Source organism: Tauraco erythrolophus, chromosome 10 (genome assembly GCF_009769465.1).
Source record: "Tauraco erythrolophus isolate bTauEry1 chromosome 10, bTauEry1.pri, whole genome shotgun sequence".
Taxonomy (NCBI): Eukaryota; Metazoa; Chordata; class Aves; order Musophagiformes; family Musophagidae; genus Tauraco; species Tauraco erythrolophus.
Window position 1 is genome coordinate 7,362,207 of NC_141474.1, and position 24,054 is coordinate 7,386,260.

At 39.0% G+C, this 24,054-nt stretch overlaps 1 protein-coding gene across 6 annotated transcripts in view; it reads left to right on the forward strand.

Annotated features, from left to right (window-relative positions):
• The window catches only part of PRRC2C (proline rich coiled-coil 2C), a 74,086-nt gene that overhangs the window by 7,484 nt on the left and 42,548 nt on the right, over nucleotides 1-24,054 (forward strand). For 5 of the 6 annotated variants that reach the window (XM_086617494.1, XM_086617496.1, XM_086617498.1 and 2 more), the window contains exons 2-10: nucleotides 10,977-11,144; nucleotides 12,389-12,566; nucleotides 15,866-15,972; nucleotides 19,036-19,173; nucleotides 21,127-21,359; nucleotides 21,701-21,780; nucleotides 22,745-22,878; nucleotides 22,962-23,049; nucleotides 23,329-23,470. In XM_086617494.1, coding sequence (XP_086473620.1) covers nucleotides 11,030-11,144; nucleotides 12,389-12,566; nucleotides 15,866-15,972; nucleotides 19,036-19,173; nucleotides 21,127-21,359; nucleotides 21,701-21,780; nucleotides 22,745-22,878; nucleotides 22,962-23,049; nucleotides 23,329-23,470 — 1,215 coding nt within the window. In that variant the 5' untranslated portion in view covers nucleotides 10,977-11,029. Of the gene's footprint in view, nucleotides 1-10,976; nucleotides 11,145-12,388; nucleotides 12,567-15,865; nucleotides 15,973-19,035; nucleotides 19,174-21,111; nucleotides 21,360-21,700; nucleotides 21,781-22,744; nucleotides 22,879-22,961; nucleotides 23,050-23,328; nucleotides 23,471-24,054 lie in introns of all 6 variants that reach the window. The other variant, XM_086617493.1, reaches the window with a different exon arrangement.

Here is a 24,054-nt window from a genome sequence, read left to right on the forward strand (position 1 = left end):
AGTGCATTAGCTTTATGGTGTGCTAGTTCTGGCTTACGTGTGGCACGCACTGTCAGTCTCTTCACTGGGATATCCTGAAAAATCCTTTCTGGCAAAGAAGCTGTTTAAATGTGCTTTGATAACTTGAAAATGGGCTGGTGCTTGAAGGAATGCTTCCCATACAGTACAGCTATTAGTAGTTATTAATCTGTGTCATTTTTATGTGAGCTCTGGTGATGGTATTAAAGTTCTTTCTACTGGTTTGGTTGATGTACAGCGAGTGAGTAAAGGAGCTAGATGCTTGTAATACCAGTGAAGGCTGTAGTGTGTTTTACGTGATCGCTGTGCCCCACTGGTGAAATTTTAGTCTAGTAGCTGTGGTGTTCTCATATAATACAGAGTGTAGTCTTTTCAGGCTCTGGAAGCTTTTTATTCATTTATCAGTGGGAAACAAGATACGTTTTGCATTGCTGCTTTGTTGTACCTCAGCCTAAACTGCGAGTTGCTCTGAAAAGAATTGTAAGCTCATTCCAATAGCCTGTCAGTCCTTACTATTTGAGTTTGCCAGCAGAAATACAGGGAACTACTTCTTGAAGCATGAGTCTGCATTTACTTCAGTCATTGATGGGAAGCTATCTGGGGCAAATGGAGCCTTCCAAAACTGTGACTGTAAGGACTGAAGCAGGGTATGCTGGATCAGTGTTGAGGTTGATGTGTTTAGACCAAAATCATTCTGATCTGTTCTAGTAGAGGTGAATGCTGAACCCAACATGGATTTGGTCTAGTGGCACATACGGGGTTTCTGGTTCTCATAATTTTATGGCACCTGTGACGTATGCAACTATACTGTATAACTTCAACCTTCAAAGTCCATTCTCTTTGTTACTTGGTTGTATGCAAATACCGTCATTTATTAGCTTAAAGAACTATTCCTCATGTTGCAAATAAGTTTGAAAAAAATGACCAAAGTAAATTTTCTAAACTCAGAAGCCAAATTAAAATCACTTCTGTCTAGATCTTTTAAGCCAGTCATAATTTTTTTGGACAACACAGAAAATTAGATACTTAAGGCTGAGTCTGGACATGGCGTATTTCACTTTTTTGAAGGTACTTGAATGCTAGAGTAAGTATGGGAGAGGATTTCTGTAGGAGTCTTGTGTGCCTAAAGGGCCTGCTGCTGGAGATAGCAGATGTTGGATTTTCGGTTCAGAATTGTGATACAAATATTCTAAAAAGAATAGTTTTTAGGGAGCTCGTGTATTTAATTTAGTATAAGCTGTTTAGTTACTCTTGTATTTCCTTAGCTGTGCTTTAGGTGTTCAGAGGGAGAGTGTGCGTGGTGGAACATGGAGGTGCAGTGACAAGTCTAATGATGTTCCAGACGAGGAAGTTGTAGGCAATAGGAGAGGCTTTTTTGTTAGAACTCTCTGGTGATAATTCTACCCTTTTTCATTATATAACTTCTGGTAATTCAAAGAATTACATTCTACTGTTTTCTTCTGAAATTCTGGAAGTAGTGTTTAGCATGACAAGCAAAAGAGGGGGGAGCTTTGGAGCTTCGAGTTTATCATCTGTATTTAGGTTGAGGACATGAAATACATTGAAGGGAGTTTCTTAATTTGACCTTCTTTGATACTGAATTTGATACTTGATACTTTTAAAAATTTATTTCTATTTTATTGTAAACTTATCTTTAAAATACAAAGCTATTGTCCTTCCTTTATAGAGAGCATAAATTTACTAGAAAAGTGACTAGACAGAGTGAAGACCTTAATGTAAAGAAATAGGAGCAGTAGTCTGAGCAGATGTTTTTCCCTGCTGGGAAGAGGGGCAGGGGGTTGGTGGTTAGTTGGTCCTGAACTCCTCCCTTTAAGTCACCTGTTAATCTGCTGCTGGTCAGTAGTTGCCTGCACTCCAGACCTCATTCTCTGCCTGGTGGTCGGGAGCAGCTCTTGCTTTCTTAGGTCTCCTCTTCTGTTATGTGCTGCCTACTTAAAAATTTTGTTGCCTGGGAAGCCCCAGTGAGTCTATTTGTATCTTAGTAGCTCCGAAGTAAAAGTTATATATGTTGCTGGCTCTTGGTGAGATTAGTGATGGTAACAGTGAAACTAGCCATAAAAGTTAGTAGCCAGTCTGCTAATTTGAGTCACAAGGTGGGAACTTGAAATAATACCCTGTAGGAACTTCATTCCCGTTGACTGTAGCCGGAGATAGATGCTAAATAAACTGAAATGTAATTTCAGCTCATCAGGCTCTTCCAGTGAAAGAGGTGCTGTCAGTGCTTTGTCCTTCCAGGTTTTTTCCTTGGAAAAGAGACCTTTTTCTCTTTTCGTTTGAACCATTTCTTTACTATCTTCATTCTGCTTGATGTGATAAGGATTTGAAGACCTACATTGTATCTTATCACAGCCGAAAGAATTCTGTGCAGGGCTTTGAGAGAACCTTACTTTTAGTTTCAAGAGAATTTGCTTTACTTCAGTATGTGGCCATTGCTTTACAAAGATGACAAGAAAGTGTTTTAAAAAAATAAGGTAGTCATTGTGGTTGTCATTTAGTACCCATCAACCTTTAATGTGCCTTCTTTAGCCAGTGTCATACTATTTATTTTAAATGTTTCATTGATAGCACTTTGTACATTTTAGATTTGAATCTCCTGTAGTGATAAAACTGGGCTTGTCTCAAATGTGGAAGAATCTGCAGCCAGAAGAGCACTTAAAAGTGTAATTATAAAGCTAGTCAGAGGTGTTAAATCTTCTGCACATACAATAGTTGAGAACTGGATAAAATTTTTAGGGAAGTGCTTACTAATTTCAGCATTCTATTTGTAAGAATAGCTGTATTTGTTTGCCTTTGTAAAAGGCAAAAGTGTAAGAGCTGTGTTGATGAACGGTGTCTCGTATCCAGTAGGAAGTGGGAGACCAGAATTGGACCACTGGTGTAAAGCGTGGAAGGAAGTGACATAAATAAGCATTGAATCCCTGGGTAACAGTATTGCTTTACATAGTATTTGTCAAACTGTTGAACAGCTTTATTTGATATTCTGAATATAAACATGCAGAAAAATTATCCTCAAATTAAATGAAGTGGCAACTGTCCTGTCTTTTCCCAGAGTTCTTAACAAGCTGTGCTGGCATCGTTCTGCCTGTGAGGGGAGGGGACCGTAACCTCTCTGTAACCTGAGGTCATTTCAGAAGGAGAAGATTTCGTAAACAGTACAGGTATCAGAAATTGTCTTAGCTAAAAGAAAGAAGCTGTGTGACACACGAAAATATTTAATGCATTTTTGACAAGTTTATTGCCAGTGTGAGTTTATCCCGTCTGTGGCTTTTTGATCCCTTGTTTTACGGGCACATTTAAAAGACATGCTGATTCTGATTGATCCTATGGATCAAGCTCCTTTTGGCAGGGCTGTGCCACAGAAATATGATTCCTGTGCATATTAAATGAAATATTCATGCACACAGAATTAAATATATGTTCAAATCTGTGGATAGAGACAAGTTTGAGATTTGCATGGTTGCTCTCCTTTAATCTGTGGGTTTTTGCTCTCGCCAGCTGGTCTTAACTCATTTTTCCTTTTGTTCTCAAGAATGCACTGGGAAAAAATTGAATAGAACTGGCAGATTATTTTAGTCCGTGCTAATATTTTTCTGCTGCAGGATGTGTCCTTAAAAGTTTATTTTAAAAGTGTTAGTCACTGCTATTAGTGCCATGTTAGACTTGAGAGACTCCTAATAAAAGTTCCCTGAGATGTTGTGGTTTGTTGCTGGTTGTCCTGTTGAAGGCCATATCCTAGGTGACTAATATTTCTCACAGAACACAGTTCAACATGCTGCCTTCTCATCTTTCTGAGGCAGCAAAAGATTTGCTTGCTCTATAAATTCCTAGTTTAACATATGCTTGGTGGTAGAGTTAGTTTCTGTATAGATTTTTTTGAGAGTGGCTAATTTTGGTTGTTTTTCATTGCTTAGCTTAGTAGCTCTATTTAGGCTGTTGTTAGGTGTCTTAGAACTGAGTAGATGTATTTGGATGCTCATTTCTGGCACCCACAGATTGTGTTTTTATAAGACGCATCTGTGGGATAATGTCCCAAAATGACTTGTTGTGCTCTCTTTTTCCACCTGACGTACCTAGTTTTGGTAGTGTTTTGGAAAGACTTTCTTAGACTTGAAAGGAGAGTAATTTGAAGAATGACAGAACTAGCAAAGCCTGCTTTGTTACAGCTTTGTCTCATGACAGAGTGCTTTGGTTCTAAGGAACAAAACTCATTTTGGTTTTCCGTTTGGCCATTAACAGTACTGCTCTATAGATTGTCTAGTGCCTGAGGGATCGGCCTGTGCTACAGTTTTTCCTCTGAGGTGATGGGTGCAGGAGAGACGGTAATTAAAAGGTATTTTCTTTTCCTACTCTGCCACCTACCTTCACAGAATTTAGAGAATCAATGCAATCTTTGCATTGTCTACCCTCCTTCAAGCTCTGCTGAGAGAACCAATAAACCCTAAAATCTAGATACAGGGAAGAAAAAGGGAATTGTATTTTCTTAGAAAATTAGGTTGATATACAACTTAGTATAGATCTTGTTCAAGAATGATTTGTAGCGAGATCTGCCTAGAACTCTGAAGATCTGGAGAGCTTCTGTTCCTGTAGGTTGTAGAGCCATGTCTGAGGTACATTAAATAGAAGCTCAAAAGTCCCCAAAATCTTTACTGCAATCTTCAGCCTGCTTAGCAACAACCTACTTGACAATGAGCCCTGTTGCAAATTGCTCTGAGCAGGAGGGAAATCCTGACCTCAGAGGGTTTTTTAATTAGGTGCTTTGATTTGGCAGAGACTTTTGCTACTTCAGTGTTAGTGGAGGTTTTTGAAGCTTGTTTTTATGCCATATTAAGCTAACTAGTGCTGAAGCTAGTGAGAATTCTTTATAGTGGGATTAATGACAAAAATATGATTCGTTGTTTTTTTTGTAATAAAAAGTGGGCCTGAAAACCTCAGTCTCAGAATGATGCTTTGGACACTTAAGCTTGTAAATAAGCTCATCAATAAGAGATTGTTAGTGTATGTTGTTTATAAACATCCATATTGGAGAAGTGAAGTCAGTATGTTTAATTGTGATTGCATTTGTTGTTTGTGCGCAACATTCTCTGTGCAAAACCGTGTATTCAATAATTACACAATATTTTTCAGTGTTCGTTAAAAATAACAGGGTTCCTTGATAATGAGCTACAAATAAAGCATGAAGAAGGGTTTTCTGGATTCCAAGTACGTTGACTCCAGTAGCTTATGTTTCTCTGTTTAAAATGTGCTTTAAATTTCTGTAAATCATCTAAATTGTTTCTTTCCTGAAGATCACACAATTGTTTTTCAGAATTTAGTGTCTAACTGCAGATTATGCTTAAGTTTTATAGTTAAAAGGCAACTTCTTCAGTGAAGTTCTAGAATATAAATATGTCAGACTCATAGTTGAAATGAAACCTTCTCTTTCTAGCTGAAATTTTTAAGACCACGTTATTTATCTGGAGTTTTGAGCACAATGGTCTTTCGAAATTAGTAACACTAAATTTGGGAACATCTGCCTCGAACATCAATCAAGCTTGTGGCACAAAAGCTTCATTTCTTTTCAGTTGTATTATTTAGTTGCAGAACTTAATGGAACCACATTGGTTCAGTACACCAGAAACAAAGCTATTCTAAGAAAAGTGGAATTATGACTGGATACAAATGACAAATTTATATATGATTTTTTTTTGCCCCTTAACCAGTTTCTTCATTGTGCTTAAAATAGTGTATGAAAAGTCTTTTGGGATTTGTTTTTTGTTTTCTGCTTTGAGAGAGGTGCTGATGTGCCCCACTTATGAATCAACTTTCACGTAGTGTTTTTTATGATGTTTCCCACTTCACAGATGGGCCTTTGAGGCACCAAGAGTTGAAGGTTCTAGGAATTCTTCAGCAGGTTTGAGTCTTCAATGGTATTCTGTGTCTTAAGTCATTCCAGTTCATCCTTCTCCAAATTTAGGCAAAAGAGAGCCCCTGGAGTGGAGGTGGCAGGGACTAGATATCCTAGCTGTGTTGAATAGGGAACATGGGAATTATTCTAGTATTTACTTAGTGTTTTTAAGACTCTAAGTCCTGGGAAGCTAATGTACAGGTTACCTATCCTAACTGATTGTGTGGTTGTAGGCTAAATAGACGTGGAGAGTGGGATTTAAGAAGATAGGATTACATAAAAGGTAACTGCAATATTGCTGAAGTCTCCTGACATGTTGCACTTGTGTAAAAATATAAAGACTTCTTTTGTCTAGAGGCTTAAAAATACAGCATGTAAAATACGAATATAGAGAGTTTGTCATGTGGTCGCCTGTGCTTACCTCAGCTAGGACAGGATGTCTGAAAATACAGGGAATATAATCTTCTTCCAAAGGTGAGGAATGGTGTATGCTGCACCTCAAAAATATACAGAAACGTGTTAATTGGAAGACCATAACATAAAGAATACAGTTATTTCACATGGCAATAGTAAGAGTTGATGGGCTCCTACCAAAAACTGGATAAAGAAGCTAACTTTCTGCCTGAACCTTTACACAGCTCTTCCCCTTTCCATGCCTGTCTATGCTTCTTCACTAAGGCAACGAAATATCGTAGCTTACAGAGTGCTGTTCTGTTCTCACATGTAATTTAAAACTGTGTTTTTTCGTATGTATAATAAAACTACAGAATACTGAAATGGATATGGTGAGAGAGAAGAAAGCAAACCAGACAAGAATTGTGACGTTGTTAGATGTTTTAAACTTCTTACCACTCCAGTCCTCTAAAGTGACCTCAGAATATGTAATGCTTTCTTCCTTATTTAATCATATGAGAACTTTTTTTGGAAGCGAAGATGAGATCTTTTCTACTCTACACTTGGTCCTATAGTGGAACACTGCGCAAATTTTACAGACTCATGTACTAGTATCATTAAATTCTAAACAAGTCATTTTGGGGAATTCTGAAATTATCAGAAGAGCTCAGAACTTAGTGGAAAAGGTCTGTGTGGTATGTATGGGGTTTTTGTTTGTTGGAGTTTGATTATTTTTAAAATATGAGTTTACAGTCTGGAACATAATGCATTCTGTTTGCTCTTCTACCAACTGTGAGTATCTAAGAGGTTACAAGTAAATATTTCTTAACAGAGACCAGGATATCTAGAATTTGTGGCACCTACTCACTGTGCTAATTTCTGTACACATGCTTCTGAGTTCGTTGCAGGTTCTAAATAAGCCAGCCAGTTGCAGTCTGAAAAAATAGTCTGGTACAAAAACTACAGTAATAATTTTAGCCTTAAAATCTTAAGGCCACAGTAAAGGTCAGTGAACTTACTTGATAATGTTACAGAGCAGCTGAAAGGTAAACTTTGCTCCAGAATTTTGGGAGCATTGTGCCTTCTGTAGTTATGCATAATAGTAACTGTAGTCATTCAAAATGAATGGCTGACTTGCTTAAATTTCTTAATAGTGCAGTGAACCCTGCCAGCTGCTGTTATTGCTTGTACTGTTACCTGTCCTGTTTGCTATCGTGGCAATTATTTAATTTTGGTAAGTAGTTCTGACATCTTTTATATGTTGCTGCTGTTCAGAGATGTACAGCTGTCTCGTGTTCTTAGTTATATGACAGCAAGTCTAAACCTACCAGACAGCAGCACTTTAAGGGTTTGGCTAATAGAGTTCAGACTAATAGCTACCTTACTGACTACAACAAAAGATATAAATATTAGGGCAAATTTGGAATCGCTTGGTGAGTCTAGTGCTTGCCAGCCTATTGTATGCACAAATTAAACCTGTCCTGTGTTAAAAAACCTTGTAGGTGGTGCTACAGAGGGGTGATTCCAGTGTAGGAATGTAGGATATACAACTAAAGTTTGAGTGAAAAGGCAAAGATCTTAGAGCTGGATACGTTTCATATGGCTCAAAAACATGCAATTATCTCTTTATAACTGTTGTTAGATGTCACTGGGTGCTTGTTTAATGTGTGACCTGGCAGGTATGTTTGTAGAGGGCCACATGGGCTCTTCAAAGGGAGGATTTGTCATCCCTGGCTTGAGTGCCTGGTTTAAAGTCTAATTTTGCAAGTATATCTTTTTGGCAATCAGTATCAGGTCTAAACATAGTTAAATATGGGTATATTGACTGGCCTAATTTAGAAGAGCACTGTTTGCAGTACTTAATTTACTTTCTACAAGTCAGATTACTGAGGAATGTGCAATTTTAATCAATTTAAAATATTATTTTTCTTTGTAGTGTACCTTTGGAAAAACTTGACAGTATTAATTGTAATACTATAAAAGGCACAGAGCTTAACTGTGATGAGCAGAGTAACTTTTGTAAATTTGACATAAAAAAGCCTTATTGGGGAACATGATCACTGCCTCCTGTTTTTTAAGCTATTCAATGTTCTAGAAAGAACAATTGAGATTTGTCCAAGTGTGAATTCTGTCTTACTCTGTAAAGAAGAGAGTTATGATTAAGAATTTCCATGTTTGAGCTCTGCCAGAGGTACAGGCTTTGGAAAGTATGACAAAAACTCAAGATTACCATCCTCAAACTGCTTTCAGTCTGCCTGTGTCTTAGGGCTTCACTGCTTTTGTGAATTGAGGGGCAAGAAATTACCTGAGTCGTCATCTCTTTTTCTTCTTTTTTTTTTTTTAATTTTTGTTTGCCAACTTTTAGATTATTCACCATCGTGAAGCTGCTTCTTGTTTACAAAATCTGGGCTGGGATGAGCCTTTGGCTGAAAAGTAAAACTGTGTAGGAATTGTTCTCTCTTGAAAGAGCGTGTGAGCATAGCTGAGTATCAAGTAATTACAGTGTGTTACTTGATATGGTTATATGCACACCTGAAAGCTTGTTTGCCACCCATGTGCTCCTGGTAATTATCTGCCTAATACCTTCTCCTCTGTTTGATACTCCAGGCTGATTGTGGTGGACTCTTTATCATAAGTAAAAGTCTGGGAGCAGAGTGTAACAGGAAAATTGAAGGGAAAAAATCTGCCAGGTTCTTTCACAGACATTTTACTGAAGACCTTGTGATAAAACTGAGTTTCCTCACAGGAGAAGCAGCTAATGCAGGGCCTAATGTCTGATTTAGACTCCAGGTTGATAAACTAGTCTGCCTGGATTCAGGTCTCCAGACTAGCTGTGAAAGTGCTTGCGTGACCATGAATAATCATAATGGGCAAAGCTTGACATGTTGTTGAATTGCAAATGAGTACCGGGGCAGCCATGAACAGTGTATGGTTGCTTGAAATCTGCTCGACTGATAGCTCCAAAGATAAGCTTGTCTAAATTGATCTGTCTGCTGGATTTTTTCCTTCCCTGTGCCTGTAATGATGTTTGAGTAGTGAGCTGTGGCTTCCATTGAAACCTAGCAGCCTCAGTATGTAGTTTTTTGGGTAGATAAGGGATGACCTGACAGTCATATCTGAGGTCTGTGTTCTGGTTACATGGTCTGCTTGGTGGGCTGGGTTCACACACTGCTTCCATCCTGTATGTCGTGGTTTTGGATGACAGGAGGAATAACTGTTGGTGTAACACACACTGTTGAAATAACCAAATGCTGACCAATCTGGCAAAAAACATCTGGAAGTTGCTTTCTCCTTGTTGAGAGGGAAGGATGTATTTCTTAGACATGCGTGTGGTCCCATATGAAGACTGTTGCAAAGGGGATAGTCTGCATGGATTGTAATAGAACAGTGTCTGGCCCAGATCTTGCTGAAGCTGGTCCATCCCAAGCTTGTTTGCCATCTTCATTTATTAATCTTTTCAATCATGACTTGTAAATTGAGATAGAAGGCAGAGGAGAGTAAGAAGGTTATTGTTCCTACATAAATTGAACTTCTCTGATATTTTGACATTGGTTAATGTCTGTCATGACCAAATTAAGTGCTTTATTCTTTAGACTGCTTGTCCTTGCAGACTCTTCTTAATACATGAGTGACTTTGTGTGAATCAAGTTCCTTTTGAAGATCTTCTGAGGCTCTGAGTTTGACCAGGAAGTTCATTGATCACCAAAGGGTTTGAACAGGATGTCTTGCTTCTTGCTGTCTGCTTTTAGAATGAAACACCAGAGTATTTGAGCGTACGTAACTATTATGGAATTCATACAGAAACATATAAAAAATTGGTATTGTAAAGAGGATAGCAGGGGTTTTGAGTGTTGTTAAGATAAATCAGCTATATAAAAATGTTCTGTTTAAGTGAATGCTCACTTGTGTTTCTGCCTGATGATGAGCAGCAACTCTGGCAAGTTCCTTCTAAGAACTTCTAGTGCAGTATCAGTGGTACTTACTGGGTTCTTTTTCTCAAGGTCTGCTATTCCGGGGGAAGAAGGGAGGAGAGATGACCTGCTCTAACAGCCCTGTAATTTTCTGCTGCATGAATAATAGTGTAACTTTTGGTTTAAGGAATTCTGACCCTCCCTGTCTGAGCATACTGTGTTCCTAGTTTTGATACAGAAGACTTCCGACTTGGTATATTTAATTTCTCCAGCTGCTGAGTTCATGGTGATTTTAATTGGGGTGGAGGAGGGAACAGAAATACTGTACCACAGTTAATGATATCTCAGCATTTGGCTTTGGGAGTGGATGAAGTCATTGAGCTTCCCCAGTGGGGAGCTAGCTGCTGGAAACTTCGCATGTTTGGATGTTTTGGTTTTGGTTGTTTCTTTGGGGTTTTTTTTAGTGAAATCACGGACGATATTTGCCACTTTTACAGGGTTTGATGTTAATTAAATGCTGACCCTCCTGATTTTGTGAAATTCAAATTGTAGAGAGAGAGAAATGCTTCAAAATCACAAGTGTTACATAAGGCTAGGGGTTTCTGAAGCTAATGTATTCTATGGCATCTCCAGTGTGCTTAAATGAAACAGTGCTAATGGTGTTAAATATGCTGTACACTTTTGTCCTATGAACTGTGTCTTAAGTGTTGACTTATATTCAAATTACTTTACTTTTCTGTTGTTTTCAGGCAAATTTTAAGGAGTGAACAGGAGGTACCAGACTCGATGAGTTTCCATCGAAATGTCGGAAAAGTCAGGCCAGAGTACAAAAGCAAAGGATGGGAAAACAAAGTATGCAACGCTCAGTCTGTTTAATACTTACAAGGGAAAGTCATTGGAAACTCAGAAAACCACAGGTGAGTAAACTGACTTCAGTTTTGCTTTTTGTTTCATCATTGCTGTAGTACTAATTAAGAGTGCAAAGTATGTGAGCACTTAACCACAGAAAGATTCTTTTAAGTGCTTGATACAACAGTTAAGAGGAAGAATTCTGGAAAGCAATGTCGAGTACAGTTTCTGATTAGCTGTAAACAAGACTGTCAGTTCAGGGAGAGACAGCATTTACAATCTAGTAGGAAGTAGAATATGGATAAATAAAATACTGTTTTGTAGCTGCAGTCTCCATTCGTTATCAGCATATGACGTGCCATTCCCCAGCTGTGCTCTTTACGGTGTTTCAGAAAACATTTTTGGTAGTGGAGGTGTTGGATTAACAAGAAGTCAGTGTTTACTTTCAGATCAGGTGCTTTGTCCTTTTTGCAGACAAACACTGGGTGAAACTTATACTGATGTTTCAAATAAGGCTGCTGTGGGCCTGCTTTTTCATGAGTGACTTGATTGAGAACCTGGAACGAATGGCATTCTGAAGGCTTTGAATTTGCTTTGACATACTTGGCTAAATTGGCAGGGGAAGAAGGGGAAGTGGATTCAAACTTTCTTAAAGTTTGCCACAATATTATTTTTAAAGGTTGAAACGGAGATGTGTAAAGATACAACATGCCATGGGTAATAATATCTGGTACTTGTTCACCTGAATTGATTCCTTGGTAGGCTGAATGTCCTGTGTAGTGCGTTATCTTCATGTTTTGTTTTCATACTTGTGGGCTGGAGTAAATGCAATTTGTAGCAATGTTTTCGCAAGAGCAGCATCTGCCAACTGAAACTGGCAGCAAAAAGGAAATGGGCTGGACCCATGTGGGTATTTGTGGACACATCAAGGTACATTAAACTCAAGAAAGAGCATGATGATTGACAACGTGTTAAAGGATGTGAAGATAATGACATCGTATTTTAAATGGCTCCTCTAGCATTCTGTCACTGAGCATGTGTATAAAGTTGGGGCCATATAGCCTTGTTAATCTCTGGAACAGGCTAACCATAGTGACTCACTATTGAAAAAGTACTTAAGTTTTCCCAAACCAAGTATATCTAATTCCCTATTTTAAAAAAAAAATAATTATGAAGACTGTTGGATTTCTAATTCTTATACTCTTAAATTTCTGAGTTTCTTGCAAAACCTTTTTATTGATTTATGTATCTTTGCGTGAATGCTACTTGCTAAACAGTAGGGTTAATTTGCACTTTCTGTATTTGCATGCAGTTGCCGCACGCCATGGATTACAGAGTCTTGGAAAAGTTGCTATTTCGAGGAGGATGCCTCCCCCAGCTAACCTCCCCAGTCTCAAAGCAGAGAACAAGGGCAATGACCCTAATGTGAACATTGTGCCTAAAGATGGCACAGGATGGGCTTCAAAACAAGAACAGCATGAAGAAGAAAAGTAAGTGACCAAGGAAATCTGAGTTGTTTTGCTGTGCCGTTTCTCTCCATTTTTTCCAAAACCTAGGGGGTGAGCACGGCCTGGGAAGAAATTTGCTAGATCTGACTGTCCTCAAGATAGCTACCAGAGAGGAAATAGCACTTCTGTTAACTTTTGTGAGGAAGAATCTTTCTATTGGGGTGATAGTTAAAAACAAATAAACAAAAAACCCCCACAAAAAAAAACCCACCACAACAAACCAAACCACCACAAACTCGAAACCCCCCACACTTAATTTGACAGCAGTATGCTTACAGATTCTGTATGAGGGGATGAGTTTCCTTTAACCACCTGAAATGGCTACCTTTTTGTAAGTTTTGGAGGCTGTTTAAATGAAATACTATAGCATATTTTTGTAAGATGTGTAATCACCATAAAATTCTCTTGAAACTCTAGGAGGAACTCTTAGGTATGGAGTGAATTAAATAACTTGCAAGTTTGTGAGAGCGTGCAAAAATCCATTTAATTTAGTGTGATTGTGCTGACGTATGGCAGAGAAAGCTCAGAAATTCTTGGTTTGTATACATTTGTTTGAATCTCTGCTTTATTTTCCTAATCGTTCTCAATATTTACACTTCAATTTGTTTAGTTAGTATGCCATAAATTCTACAGACTTAAAAATTTTTTCTGTCTTAAACTTTACACTATTTTTTCACACTCCTCCAATGTGATATAAACAGAATAGAGGTGAAGGCGATGAATATTGTGTATAATATAACCTCCCATGCTCGGTACCGTTTCATCTGCTAAGTTTCACATTTGTACAGGAGGTCAGCTAAGGAAAATAAGAGATTAAAACTTTGCAGTATCTAATTAGAAAGTGTTTTAAAGCAATTTTTTTGCCGTGTAAGCTTAAAATAGGACTCAGTACAAAAGTAGAAGTGAGTTTATTTATTCTTGAACATATAAGTTGTTCTGAAAAATGCTTGAAGATAGAGGCACTGATTGTTATGTCACTAACACTTGTGAAAGCAAAAGATGACCAAAGGCTTTCTTCTCCTTCTTACTGTCCCTTTATTTTTCCATGTGTACTTTCCTACATTTAAATGTCAATTTTTGGTATCTCTCTGAAAAGCTTTTAGACTTCGGGAGTATAGTGTTGTCTTTAGCTTTTTATTTTAAGCTTATGAAACTACAAACTAAAAATTTCCTGCCAGTGTTTTGTATGGTACTTTAACAACATCTTCCTGTATTTCAAAATCACTTGCATTTTGTTTAGTTAAATCTGTGCTGAGCCAGTAGCTTGACTAAAATATGCTTTTTCTGCATATTTACCTGCCTTTCCATAGCCTGCTGCATGTGTTAGAAGTATGTTCCAGTAGTTGATGTTGCGTTTAAAAAGAAATAGCTGTCCCATACCTGCAACTGGAAGGTGTTTGTGTTTTCATATGCTTTATTCTGATAAAGGCCTCGATGACCATGTACAAGTGAAACTAGTTGGGGGTAGGGTTTTGTTCCTGGGAACAGGCACTTATGCCCAGGCCACAAGTAAATTCTCCTAAATTCAGACTATCTCATGCGTTTACTCAAGTCTTCAGACCATTTTTGTAACTGTAACTATATTTTGCCAATATTTCAACATGCTTACAAACACACTTACAAATGCTGCAGTTTACATGTAAAGCGTTTTAGTATTCCTCTCAAGTGTTGTGGATAAAGGTAACGTCTTGATACAAGTTTGCCTTAGTTTGTTTCTTTTTCTCTTATATCACTGCATTGGAGTTCACATGAGTGAGTTGTTCCCTGTAATTTACTTTTTTTTTTTCTGCTGCTTTCCCAAGTTGTCTTTCTTTCTATAGGTGACAGTCCCTTTTTCCCTGGATAATGCAGCCTGTTGTGTATTGATTTGATTAATTCAGCTAACACCAAGCTGAGTTCTTTCCCTCATCAGTACCCACACCTATAAGACAATGTTTGGATAACTCATGTTCTAAATGGGATTGACTTTGCAACAGAGTAGAACTGCAAGAAATGCAAGGAATAAACTCTTTTATAGTCTTGTTCCTTGTTTCACTTGTGTGTGACAAAGTACAGCTGTGTGAGTTACAACTTCCCTAAAGTCTGTTTAGAAAACGTGCTGCTGTAAGAAAATGCAACTAAATGGAAACAGAAAAAAATGAGATTGATTTTTTTTTTTTTTTTTTTTAATTCCGGCCATTCATGGAAACAAAACTGTATTTGGATGTCCTTGTGAGAAGCCAGTGTGTTTCTCCCCATCAGTGATTTTTTTTTTGATGTTTCATTCTATGTCAGTTTCGAGACTGCTGTATAGGGCTTTGGGCTGATCGCTGCAGAACCCAAATGAAACTGACTTCTCAGTGGCAGTCCTCAGAAATTTAGGATTTCTTCAGGATCTATTTAAAGCATTTACAATTCTTTACTTTAAGTTAACTGACATGATATTGCACTAGTTATCTCTTCACTGGTATAAGAAGGCGATTCTAGACTACTGCATTTGCCCCCTAATTCCTGTTTTATTGAAAATTACTACTAATGAGCTGGAGGTCTTGACCGGTAGACACTAATGCTTTGGAGTCTTAACTTATCTGAATATGTAGATTTCAGAAATAGCTGTTCTTGAAAGAAGTTAACATCATTGAATCTGTAGACTAGAAAGATCTTCAAGAATATGAAGAATATGCCTGTTTTGTGTATTTGACAAAATGAGTGCTTGTGTTTGCCTTTTCATTGTTAAGATGGTGAAATTGAGACTTTGTTCTTAATGGACGTAAACTTCTGGGCTCCAATTCATGGTACTCATAAATCTTTTTCATTATGTCGTTAGCTTTTCTTATCAGTTCCTTTACTTTGTAATTTCTGACACATACTTGCCTTCTTTCTCTCAATTCATGGTGTTCTTTAAGTGCTTTTCTCTATTGGCTCCTAAGGCAAGAGAATATTATTCCAAATTATTCCCTTCTGTGATTGTAGATTGATTGTTTTTTGATTGTCCAATACGCTACTTCAAAAGTTACAATTCTGTTCATGCCTGACTGCATTTTCTGCCCAGCCGTTTTCATTCATTCCTCTCCACTTTGGGAAATCTACTCTTGAAAGAATTAGCTAATTTATTCCAACTTTTAACTGTTACTATAACAACTCCTTTTATACAAGAAAACGCATTTTCTGCAGAAAAGTAGTTATCGGCTCTGCAGCTGCATAGACACCTCATTTCATTGACTTGTTTGTGGTAGTGATCTTGACGATCTTATTCTGTGCTCACCCTGTTGTGTTCATAAGTACTTTTCCTCTAATTCCAGACAGCCAGACGTGCCGCAGACGCAGCCAAAACCTGCTGTTCCTGCTCCTCCAGAAGCAGCTCCTGTTGCCAAATCCTGGGCCAACACCAAACCAGGTGGACAAGATGGTAAGTGATGTTCAAGGTGGAGGGGTTCTTGACTGGCCTAGCAGTGAATGCTGCTGTGAGACGCCCCCAGACCCAGCAACCATTTGAGTCTTGACTGGGACAGTTGAGACTAGGAATGCTGTGGAAGCAGACTGGAAGGTGAACTGGTCCCCTGTCACTCAGGTGAGCTCCAGCCTCATTTAGCAGCAGGTCTGACTGCCTTTTGAAGGGCTGACATAGTTGCCTCTTTTGGATTGACAGGAAAACGGTGATGACAGTGTAAGTTCTTGAACATGGATGTGGTGAGGAGGGAAAAATCTCGGTCGGTAGTTATAATGCATACAATTTTGTCATGGGAAGGAGAACCATAAACAGTTCGTGGTCATTCTCATCATAATTTTAGATCATTTTGTGCAGAAGGTGTGTAATCTTTCTTCTTTTTAAATATCTGCTACAGCAATGCTTTTCCCTTTATTTTATAGATTCCTTGGTTATTTTGTTTTGAAAGTGATAGTGTTCAAGTAGGGTTTTTTCTGGGAAAAGCATTAAAGGTGCATTTTGGGGTTTTTTTTAACATGATTGTGTGAAAGGATGGAGAAATCTTTCCATTAGCATGACTCTTAGCTTGAGCATTTTCATTATAGATGCAAGATCAGAGCTAGGTCTTCAGCAGATTTTTTAAAATTGCATGTAGAATGAGAGATTACTTAGAATTCCTGTATCTTCATTATGAAAAATAACCTACAACATGTTTTATTCCTTAAATTTAAGACTTGAGATTTCTGTGGCTACCAAGTAGAGTTTTGGCTTCCAAGTTGAAGTGGTGAGCTCTCTTCTGGGTAGAGATCTTAGAACAGTAAAATCTGAATTGCATGAAGGTAATTTCTAAGCCATGATATGGGGTTTAACATGGTGTGGCTGATGATTTTGCCTTTTTTTGCAGGAAGTACTACAAGTGATAATTCTAGATTCTCCACTTCTCGCTTCTCTCTAACATTCACTGTTTCCTTCATGGTCAAATATAGGAACTCTCTTCCTTTAAGCTTTTGCAGGAGTTTTTTAGAGTAAAAAAAAGAATCAACACTGCTGCAAAGTGATTTGCATACCAGTGTTTCTACATAAGCTGATAAGATCATCTCTCTGACACAGGAAAAAGTGATTTGGCTCAGTGGCTTCAAAATGCATTTAGCTAATTATTTCGTAGTTACCATGGCAGCTTGCGTGCCAAGCCCAGATGGCACCCTCATTTCATTCAATTAATGCGGTGGTGGGTTTGCTGTTTCAAGAGAAATACGGAATGTGAATTGACATCAGCTGCTTGCTCTCCTCCGTGGTTTGAAACCCGGGATGCACCTGTTATGCTCATGCTTTCCTGATCTGCAGTTGGCTGGTGGAACTCGTAGTTTTTCCGGATGCCTTGTATGCATTCCAGCAGTTATTCAGCCAGCTGCTTCATGCTCTTGTAAGACTTCAGTTGAGTGAGGCAGGACTAAATCCTTCTCTGATGCTGTTGGTGGCCACGTAGAAGGGAAAGACTTCTAAAATCTGATGGCAGCATGTATTTTTCAGCTCATGCATTGGCTAAAAGTTGGGGTTAATTGCTACCATAACATCTTTGAATTCTTTAACCTTTTTCTGAGCTATTGGCTGATGATCTGGTTATTTCCAGTTGATAGCTTAGTCGCTGTCAAGCTGATCGCTGAGGATGCTATTACTTTGCAATTAAAACATTGTTACTGTGTAGACTTGTGCAAAAATCATGAGTTTTAGGAATCTTGAAAAATGAATGTTGCATGCCACAGGACCTCTGAATAGGCTGCCTTGCCTGGCAGGCTGTCTGATTAGTGTGACTGCGGTTTTCAGTCCCGTTAAGCAAGTCGTGGGATTTAGCTGCTTGGGAATGTCAAGAGTCCAACATCCGTTTAGAAAAAAAAACCCAAGTTAATGTGATCTGTAGTATGTGAAGTTGGAATGAAGACTGAAAGATTTCAAGGCAACTTGTAGACATAGGGATAAATAGTGGCATTTGCTGTCATGCTTTTACAAAGAAAGTACAAAGAGTAAGGAGTTCATTCTGTGCTTCACTCTCAATCGGTAAAAAAAAAAAAAAAATCAGGTTCCCTGCATTTTGTTGTTATGAAAGATTCTTTCATGGATCAGAGACAACAGAAGCTTTTCTAGCTGTTAGGTAAAAAAAAAAAGTATATCATGGGGATTGGGGGAGTTTTGGATGGCATATGTTCAGATGCTTTTTTGTGAGTTTGCCTTATAGTCTGTGTAGCTTAATACGACGTCTCCTGTAGTAGCCAGTAGTAAAGACAGATGTAGGAACAGAGCATTACTCAGGCTGTTGGAATAGAAATCTTCCCTCAGTATGATTGTCAGTGATTTGGTACTAGAATGCTATTGACCTTATAGGTCTTTATCTATTATGTGTAGAGGGGCGAGAAATTGTTTCAAAGAAGATGCTAACAAAACCTTCTAAAGAGAAGACAATCTATATGTTTGTCTTCCCTACTATGTACAACAGAAGTCTTGAGTTACGATTCATCCTGAATTACGATCTCATGGGTTTTAGAAATCAAGGAATGCTGCAGTTCTGATACTTTTCTTATAATGTAAAAGCTGTGGCCTTTTAAAGTCACGAAGATTTATTTGTTATTAGAATAGTAATTCATCTTTAGGGCTTTTGGAGTAACATAGTTACCCATTCTTGGGTTGCCTATAGAACAAAATGAGGGAAATCTTTGTCTGGACAGAAGGGAGGTGGGGGGGAGTGTTAACAGAGCTGAGGAGGTTCAGGTACTCCTTGTGTTAAGCCTTGCTCCATTGTCCATTATTGCTTTCTGGTGCTTCTAGATTTTTCTCAGCCCCACTAGGTGTGATAGTTGGCTTAGTAAATTTAAAAACTTTGGTAGCAAACGTGAGTGCTTTACAAGGATTGCTCTTTGCTTATGTAAATTATGTTACCAGCAAATTACTGTGGCTTTAAGGTTTGCTTTTTGAGGATTATCAGGCTTTTATCACTTTCTGAACAGTTTTGACTACAGAAAGTTGTGACTTTGTGAATATCTTACTGTGTAGGTCCAGCTATTCAAGTAAATAGTTATTTCCAGCAAGAGTTTCCCAGTCTGCCGGCAGCTGGGGATCAGGAAAAGTCAGGCAAGGAGAAAGATGCATCTGAAGAACTCCATGGATCAGGACCCAACTTACGACCACAAAGTAAGTATATAGTACAAATTTTTGTGAAATTGCATGGGTTTGTGTGGAACTTGTTCATTACAAGATTACTTGTGCCTCATGCAAAATAAATGAACTGATGATTTTAATCAACACACTCCGGCACTGAAGAGACAAATTTTTGTGGCTTTCTTCTGCTTTACTGTATTCCTGGTGTGTGGAAAATAGGGTATTTAATCCTGTCTTGTGGTTCACTTTCTGTTTTCCCAACCTAGTCAGTACACCAGTTGTGCTCTGAGAAACATTTGTTAGTTGCACAATACTGGAATTTTCTTACTTCCAGCTGCTAGATGTCACAACAGCTAAAATACCCATGTAAAGAAATCTCCTGATATTAACTAGTTCTATAGATCATCATAAATCATTATTAAGCTTGTCCCCAAATGATGAGTACTCATAAGAGAGTAGCCTGAAAAATCCTGAATAGGAAGTGTAATCTACAGGATACCAGAAGAGTGGACTGTGATTCAAATGGCTGAAGCATCTTTAGCTCATGGCTGAGGTGCTCTGACCAGCTGGATCTTTCAGCTGTGAGGAATTAGGTCTAGTGAAAAAGACCATAACAGTGCTGGTTTTACAAGTCTCAGTGAAGAAATGCGTATTGCTTCCCCAGATCCTTTTAGTGGGGAGGCATTCGTGATTGTGCCTGTTGCCATTGAAAACCAGGATTCCTTTCTTCCTCAAAAACTTGGTTTTGATGAGGTTTGATGGAGTAGGGATCATTTTTTGCCCTGTAGCTGGCACTATCTTGTGGCAGTGGTAGACAAGGTGTGCACTGCTGTTGTTGGGCTTGGACTCTAAGGGAATCCTTAACTCCTTTCTGTGTTACAGGCCTCTATTTTTCTTGATTTGTTTCGGTCAGGTCCTGCAAACCAAGGCCGTGGGCTTGTTCAAGTCCTTGCTTGATTTTGACATAAAGAATAAGTTTTCAAGAAACTTGAGATGTCCAACACCAAGTTAGGGAAATAGCTACGTGTGTCTGCTCCAGCCTCCTGCGGGCAGTTGTAGTTTTGCTCAGTACTGTACATGCTATATTAAGCCCTTCTTTCAGGTCTGGCAGCAGGAAGCTGAATGAACTTGGCAAGTACTGCCCCTTTAGCAGCTGTGCTCCATGGCAAAGATAAGTGGAAGAAGCGTAATGGATATCTAGGAGCATAGTTTAGCACTGCTTAAAGGGCTTGTGCCCCTAAAAGAGCGTTATTTACAGTGTGGGTCTGTGAATTGTTGTTGATCCTCATGGATCTGAGCAGTGCTCCTAAGTTTACTCTTTTTTTTGTCCTAACCCATGCTTTGTAGGCAGAAACTTCTAAAAGAATGGACTGCCTGGCACAAGTAATAGGTCATAAAAATCACTTACTTCTCCTGGACGTTTTTAGGCATTTACCCCCAGAAATACAGCCCTCATCACTTATATTCTGTCGTTATCAGATAGAGGTACAAGCCAGATTCTGGATACCTGTCTTCACTTAGGAATATAATGCACAGGTATATATCGTTCTGAGCTGCTTGAGAGTTTCGTGGTAGGCCTTGCTGCTTAAGAAGCTTCATCTGTCACTTGACAGCATCTTCACACTGAGTCAGCAGTGGCCCACTTACCACAGCTAAAGCTGTTTTCTCTCCTGCACTATGATCAGTATCCTTCCTAAATTGCATTGTATTTTGAAAGGTAGAGTAGGACAAATAGAGCAGTCAATAAATTTAACTCTTACCCATCAGGAGCGCAGCTGGATGTAGGGCTGAAGAGGATTAAAAAACAGCCCTTATTTTCTCCAGGGGCCGTTGCTTGTTTCTGTACCGAATGTGAACATCTGTCTGCACAGATTGCTGAGTCACTGAAAACTGGGTAGGAAGAATGTGTTTTTCATCATGCTTGTTTGTAAATCTGTAATATAAAGTCTGTTCTTGTTTTTCCTCCTATTGATTCTGTCCATGCAGATGCTACTAGCTGGAGGGAAGGTGGTAGTAAGAGCAACTCTCCCGGTTCTCCAACTGATCAAGAAGCTAAGGCTCTTGGGCAGGAAGATGGTAATGCTATACCAGCAGAACAAAATGATGGCCAGAAGGCAGCCGAGAAGAGGGACCTGCGGTTACCACAGATCCCGCAGCCCAAACTGAATGGCCAGCAGCCACCTATCTCATCTCAGTACAGGGCAATGACGCCACCTTATGTAAGTGATGGCTACCTGAAAAGTTTTTAAGCAACAGAGATTGATTATTGGCTGGTGTGATTTCCTTATGCCCCTTTCTCCTCTCTCCATGGAATGCTTTGCTAGAAGGGTGAGATCACAACCTCAAAGGATGTGGCTACCTGTTACCACTCCTGCTACCCTGAGTTTGAACTTGTCAGGAGTTGATGAACACTTGTAATCGCTCCACCTCAGTGGCTTGTGTCACACATTTGTCCTTTGATAGCAAACTGTCTTGAGTGAAGAGTCTTGCTTTACGTCCTTTATGATTCCTTTGATGGAACAGTGTTTTTTAACAAATGGCTCATTTTTTTAAACCTTAGATGTTTAATCAGTATCCTAGAATGGCATATCCTCCTTCCATGCAAGGTCCAACAAGGTTTCCCAATTCTGAACCTAGCAGGTAAGAAACTGTGCGAGTGTTACTGTTGTGCGGGTATGAATTCTGACATGGTGAATTAAAAAAAAAAACACATTTGCACTGAGTATCTTGTTTACGATTATACACTGCATAAGAACTGCCACTCTCTCAAGTTCAGCTGTGTGGAGCAGTGTCATGGATTGATTTGTGTTTGATAACTCAACTGCAAAACTTGAGGGAAATTTGCACATTACAGGGTTTTTGACTGGGAAGAGCAGGAGTCACTTGGGGGCACCTTTGAAACTTCAACCAGTATTTTGCCTGTAAAAGGACTTTTCCATTGTTACAATGAAAGTAGTTAAACCCTGATTCTCAGCTCTACTGCTTGCCAATTAAAGTAGAACTGTAAAGCATTATAAAGTTAATTTTCCTCCTTTCTGTGCATTTCTCTGTAGTTGAGGATGGCTGTCAGCATCCATGAGGACATAGGGGATGCTATAAGCAGTAGAGTACAAACTTCGACAGATGATCCGTGGTTGGGATCAGGAAGAGGACAGAAGGGCTGAGAGGGACAAGTGGGACAACTTGAGTATAGGAGTAGGGAGAAGGTACAGAACCTTTGACAGTGGGAAGGCATGAAGAAATATCTCCGAGGTGGATAAACTGGTGTTAAGAAGGTTGCCAGATCTATGCAATGTGGTGTTTGAAAGCTACAAGGCATGTGGTTTTCTACTGTCAGCTGATGTTTGACTTGTTTATGAAGTGTGCAAGCAAGACTATAACATCTAAACTTTCTCTTCCATAAAGAACCATCTAGTGGTGTAGCAGTAATTAATTGAACTACAGTAGTCACGCTTGTAAATGATAGTTCACTTTTATACTGTATTTGAGAGAACAGTACTGAATACTTGAAATAACTGTCATACAAGTTGACCTTTTACCTTGTCATTTTGTGGATGAATAGTGACAGTGGCCTTTGTTTCTCTCTCTTTTTTTTTTTTTTTAGAGGGCCAAGGGGAAGAGGACCACCTTCATGGTGTTCAGAACCTATTGAGCGCCCATCTATTCTTAGTGCTAGTGAACTTAAAGAACTTGATAAATTTGATAATCTAGATGCTGAGGCCGATGAAGGCTGGGCAGGTAAGAACATGGGATTAATGGTTTCTGTTATTTGTACATTGAATCTTTCCGAAATATTAATGGAGTATTTGCTTATGCATCAGGTGCTCAGAGTGAAGTGGATTACACTGAGCAGTTGAACTTCAGTGATGATGATGAGCAAGGAAGTAGTCAAAAAGAGAAGGAAAGTGGGTGAGTTGGTGTTGCCAGTTGGGTGTGAATGCCACTTAACTAGCTTAGCTTCTGGGAAGGTTGAATGAAATTACTTTTATTCCAGTAACTTTTATTCTAGTAATGTAATACTTTATTAAATTGCATGACTGCCTGCAGACTCCAGTCAACTGGACATGTAGTAGAAATTATCTTTGCTGTGAGGAACTTTTGCTCTTGCTAAGAAATATTGAGGATAGAAGATAAATCACCAGGTACCTGTGTGGAGTACACCTGTTTTTCTTACTTCTTTGCACATAGTGATGAACAAACACCATCAAAAGATTCCCAGAGTCCTGATGGCCAGAAGGAAGCAGAAGAACAGACAAGTACTAAGTCTACCACCCAGGTTTCCACAGCAGCAATCAAAGGGTCTTATGGCAAAAACTCTCCACTTGATCAGGTTTGTGTGGTGTTCTCTTCAGCTCTTACGGCAACAGCCTCATCAGGAGAGGTCTGACTCAGGTGGCTTTTCAAACTGTCAGGTCAATTGAGGTTACGAAGATGAGTGAAAGCATTAGCTACTGCTTATCTGAGCTGTGGTAACTGAGTGGCTGCTGCCTAGTCAACTGCTCCTGGTAGCAAAAATAAAAATAGCATGTCTTTATGTAGTGTGTTGTAATCCACAGTTGTGACGGGGGGAGAGCTCTTGTGTCAGTTACTTTGACTCAACTGACAAGCTTTAACTTGATACTCTGTTTTGTCCATCCCTGTAACAGTGAATGAAGCCGTTCTGGTGACGGTCACGTTTTATAGTGACACAGAGTAAATAGTGCCCAGTTGGCCCACACGTTTCTCCTGAGTGTAGGGGTTTCTTTTGGTGTCATGACCCACTTTCTTCAGTGCAGCTTTGCAGTAATGTGTCAGCTCACTTCTGACATCTTAGGCAGATAGATTTTATACAGACCATGTAGACTTCATCAGCTCAGTGATTTTGGTTTTTGATTTGTCCTCTAGTAGAGGAACATAGGCAACCACCTCAGTTTA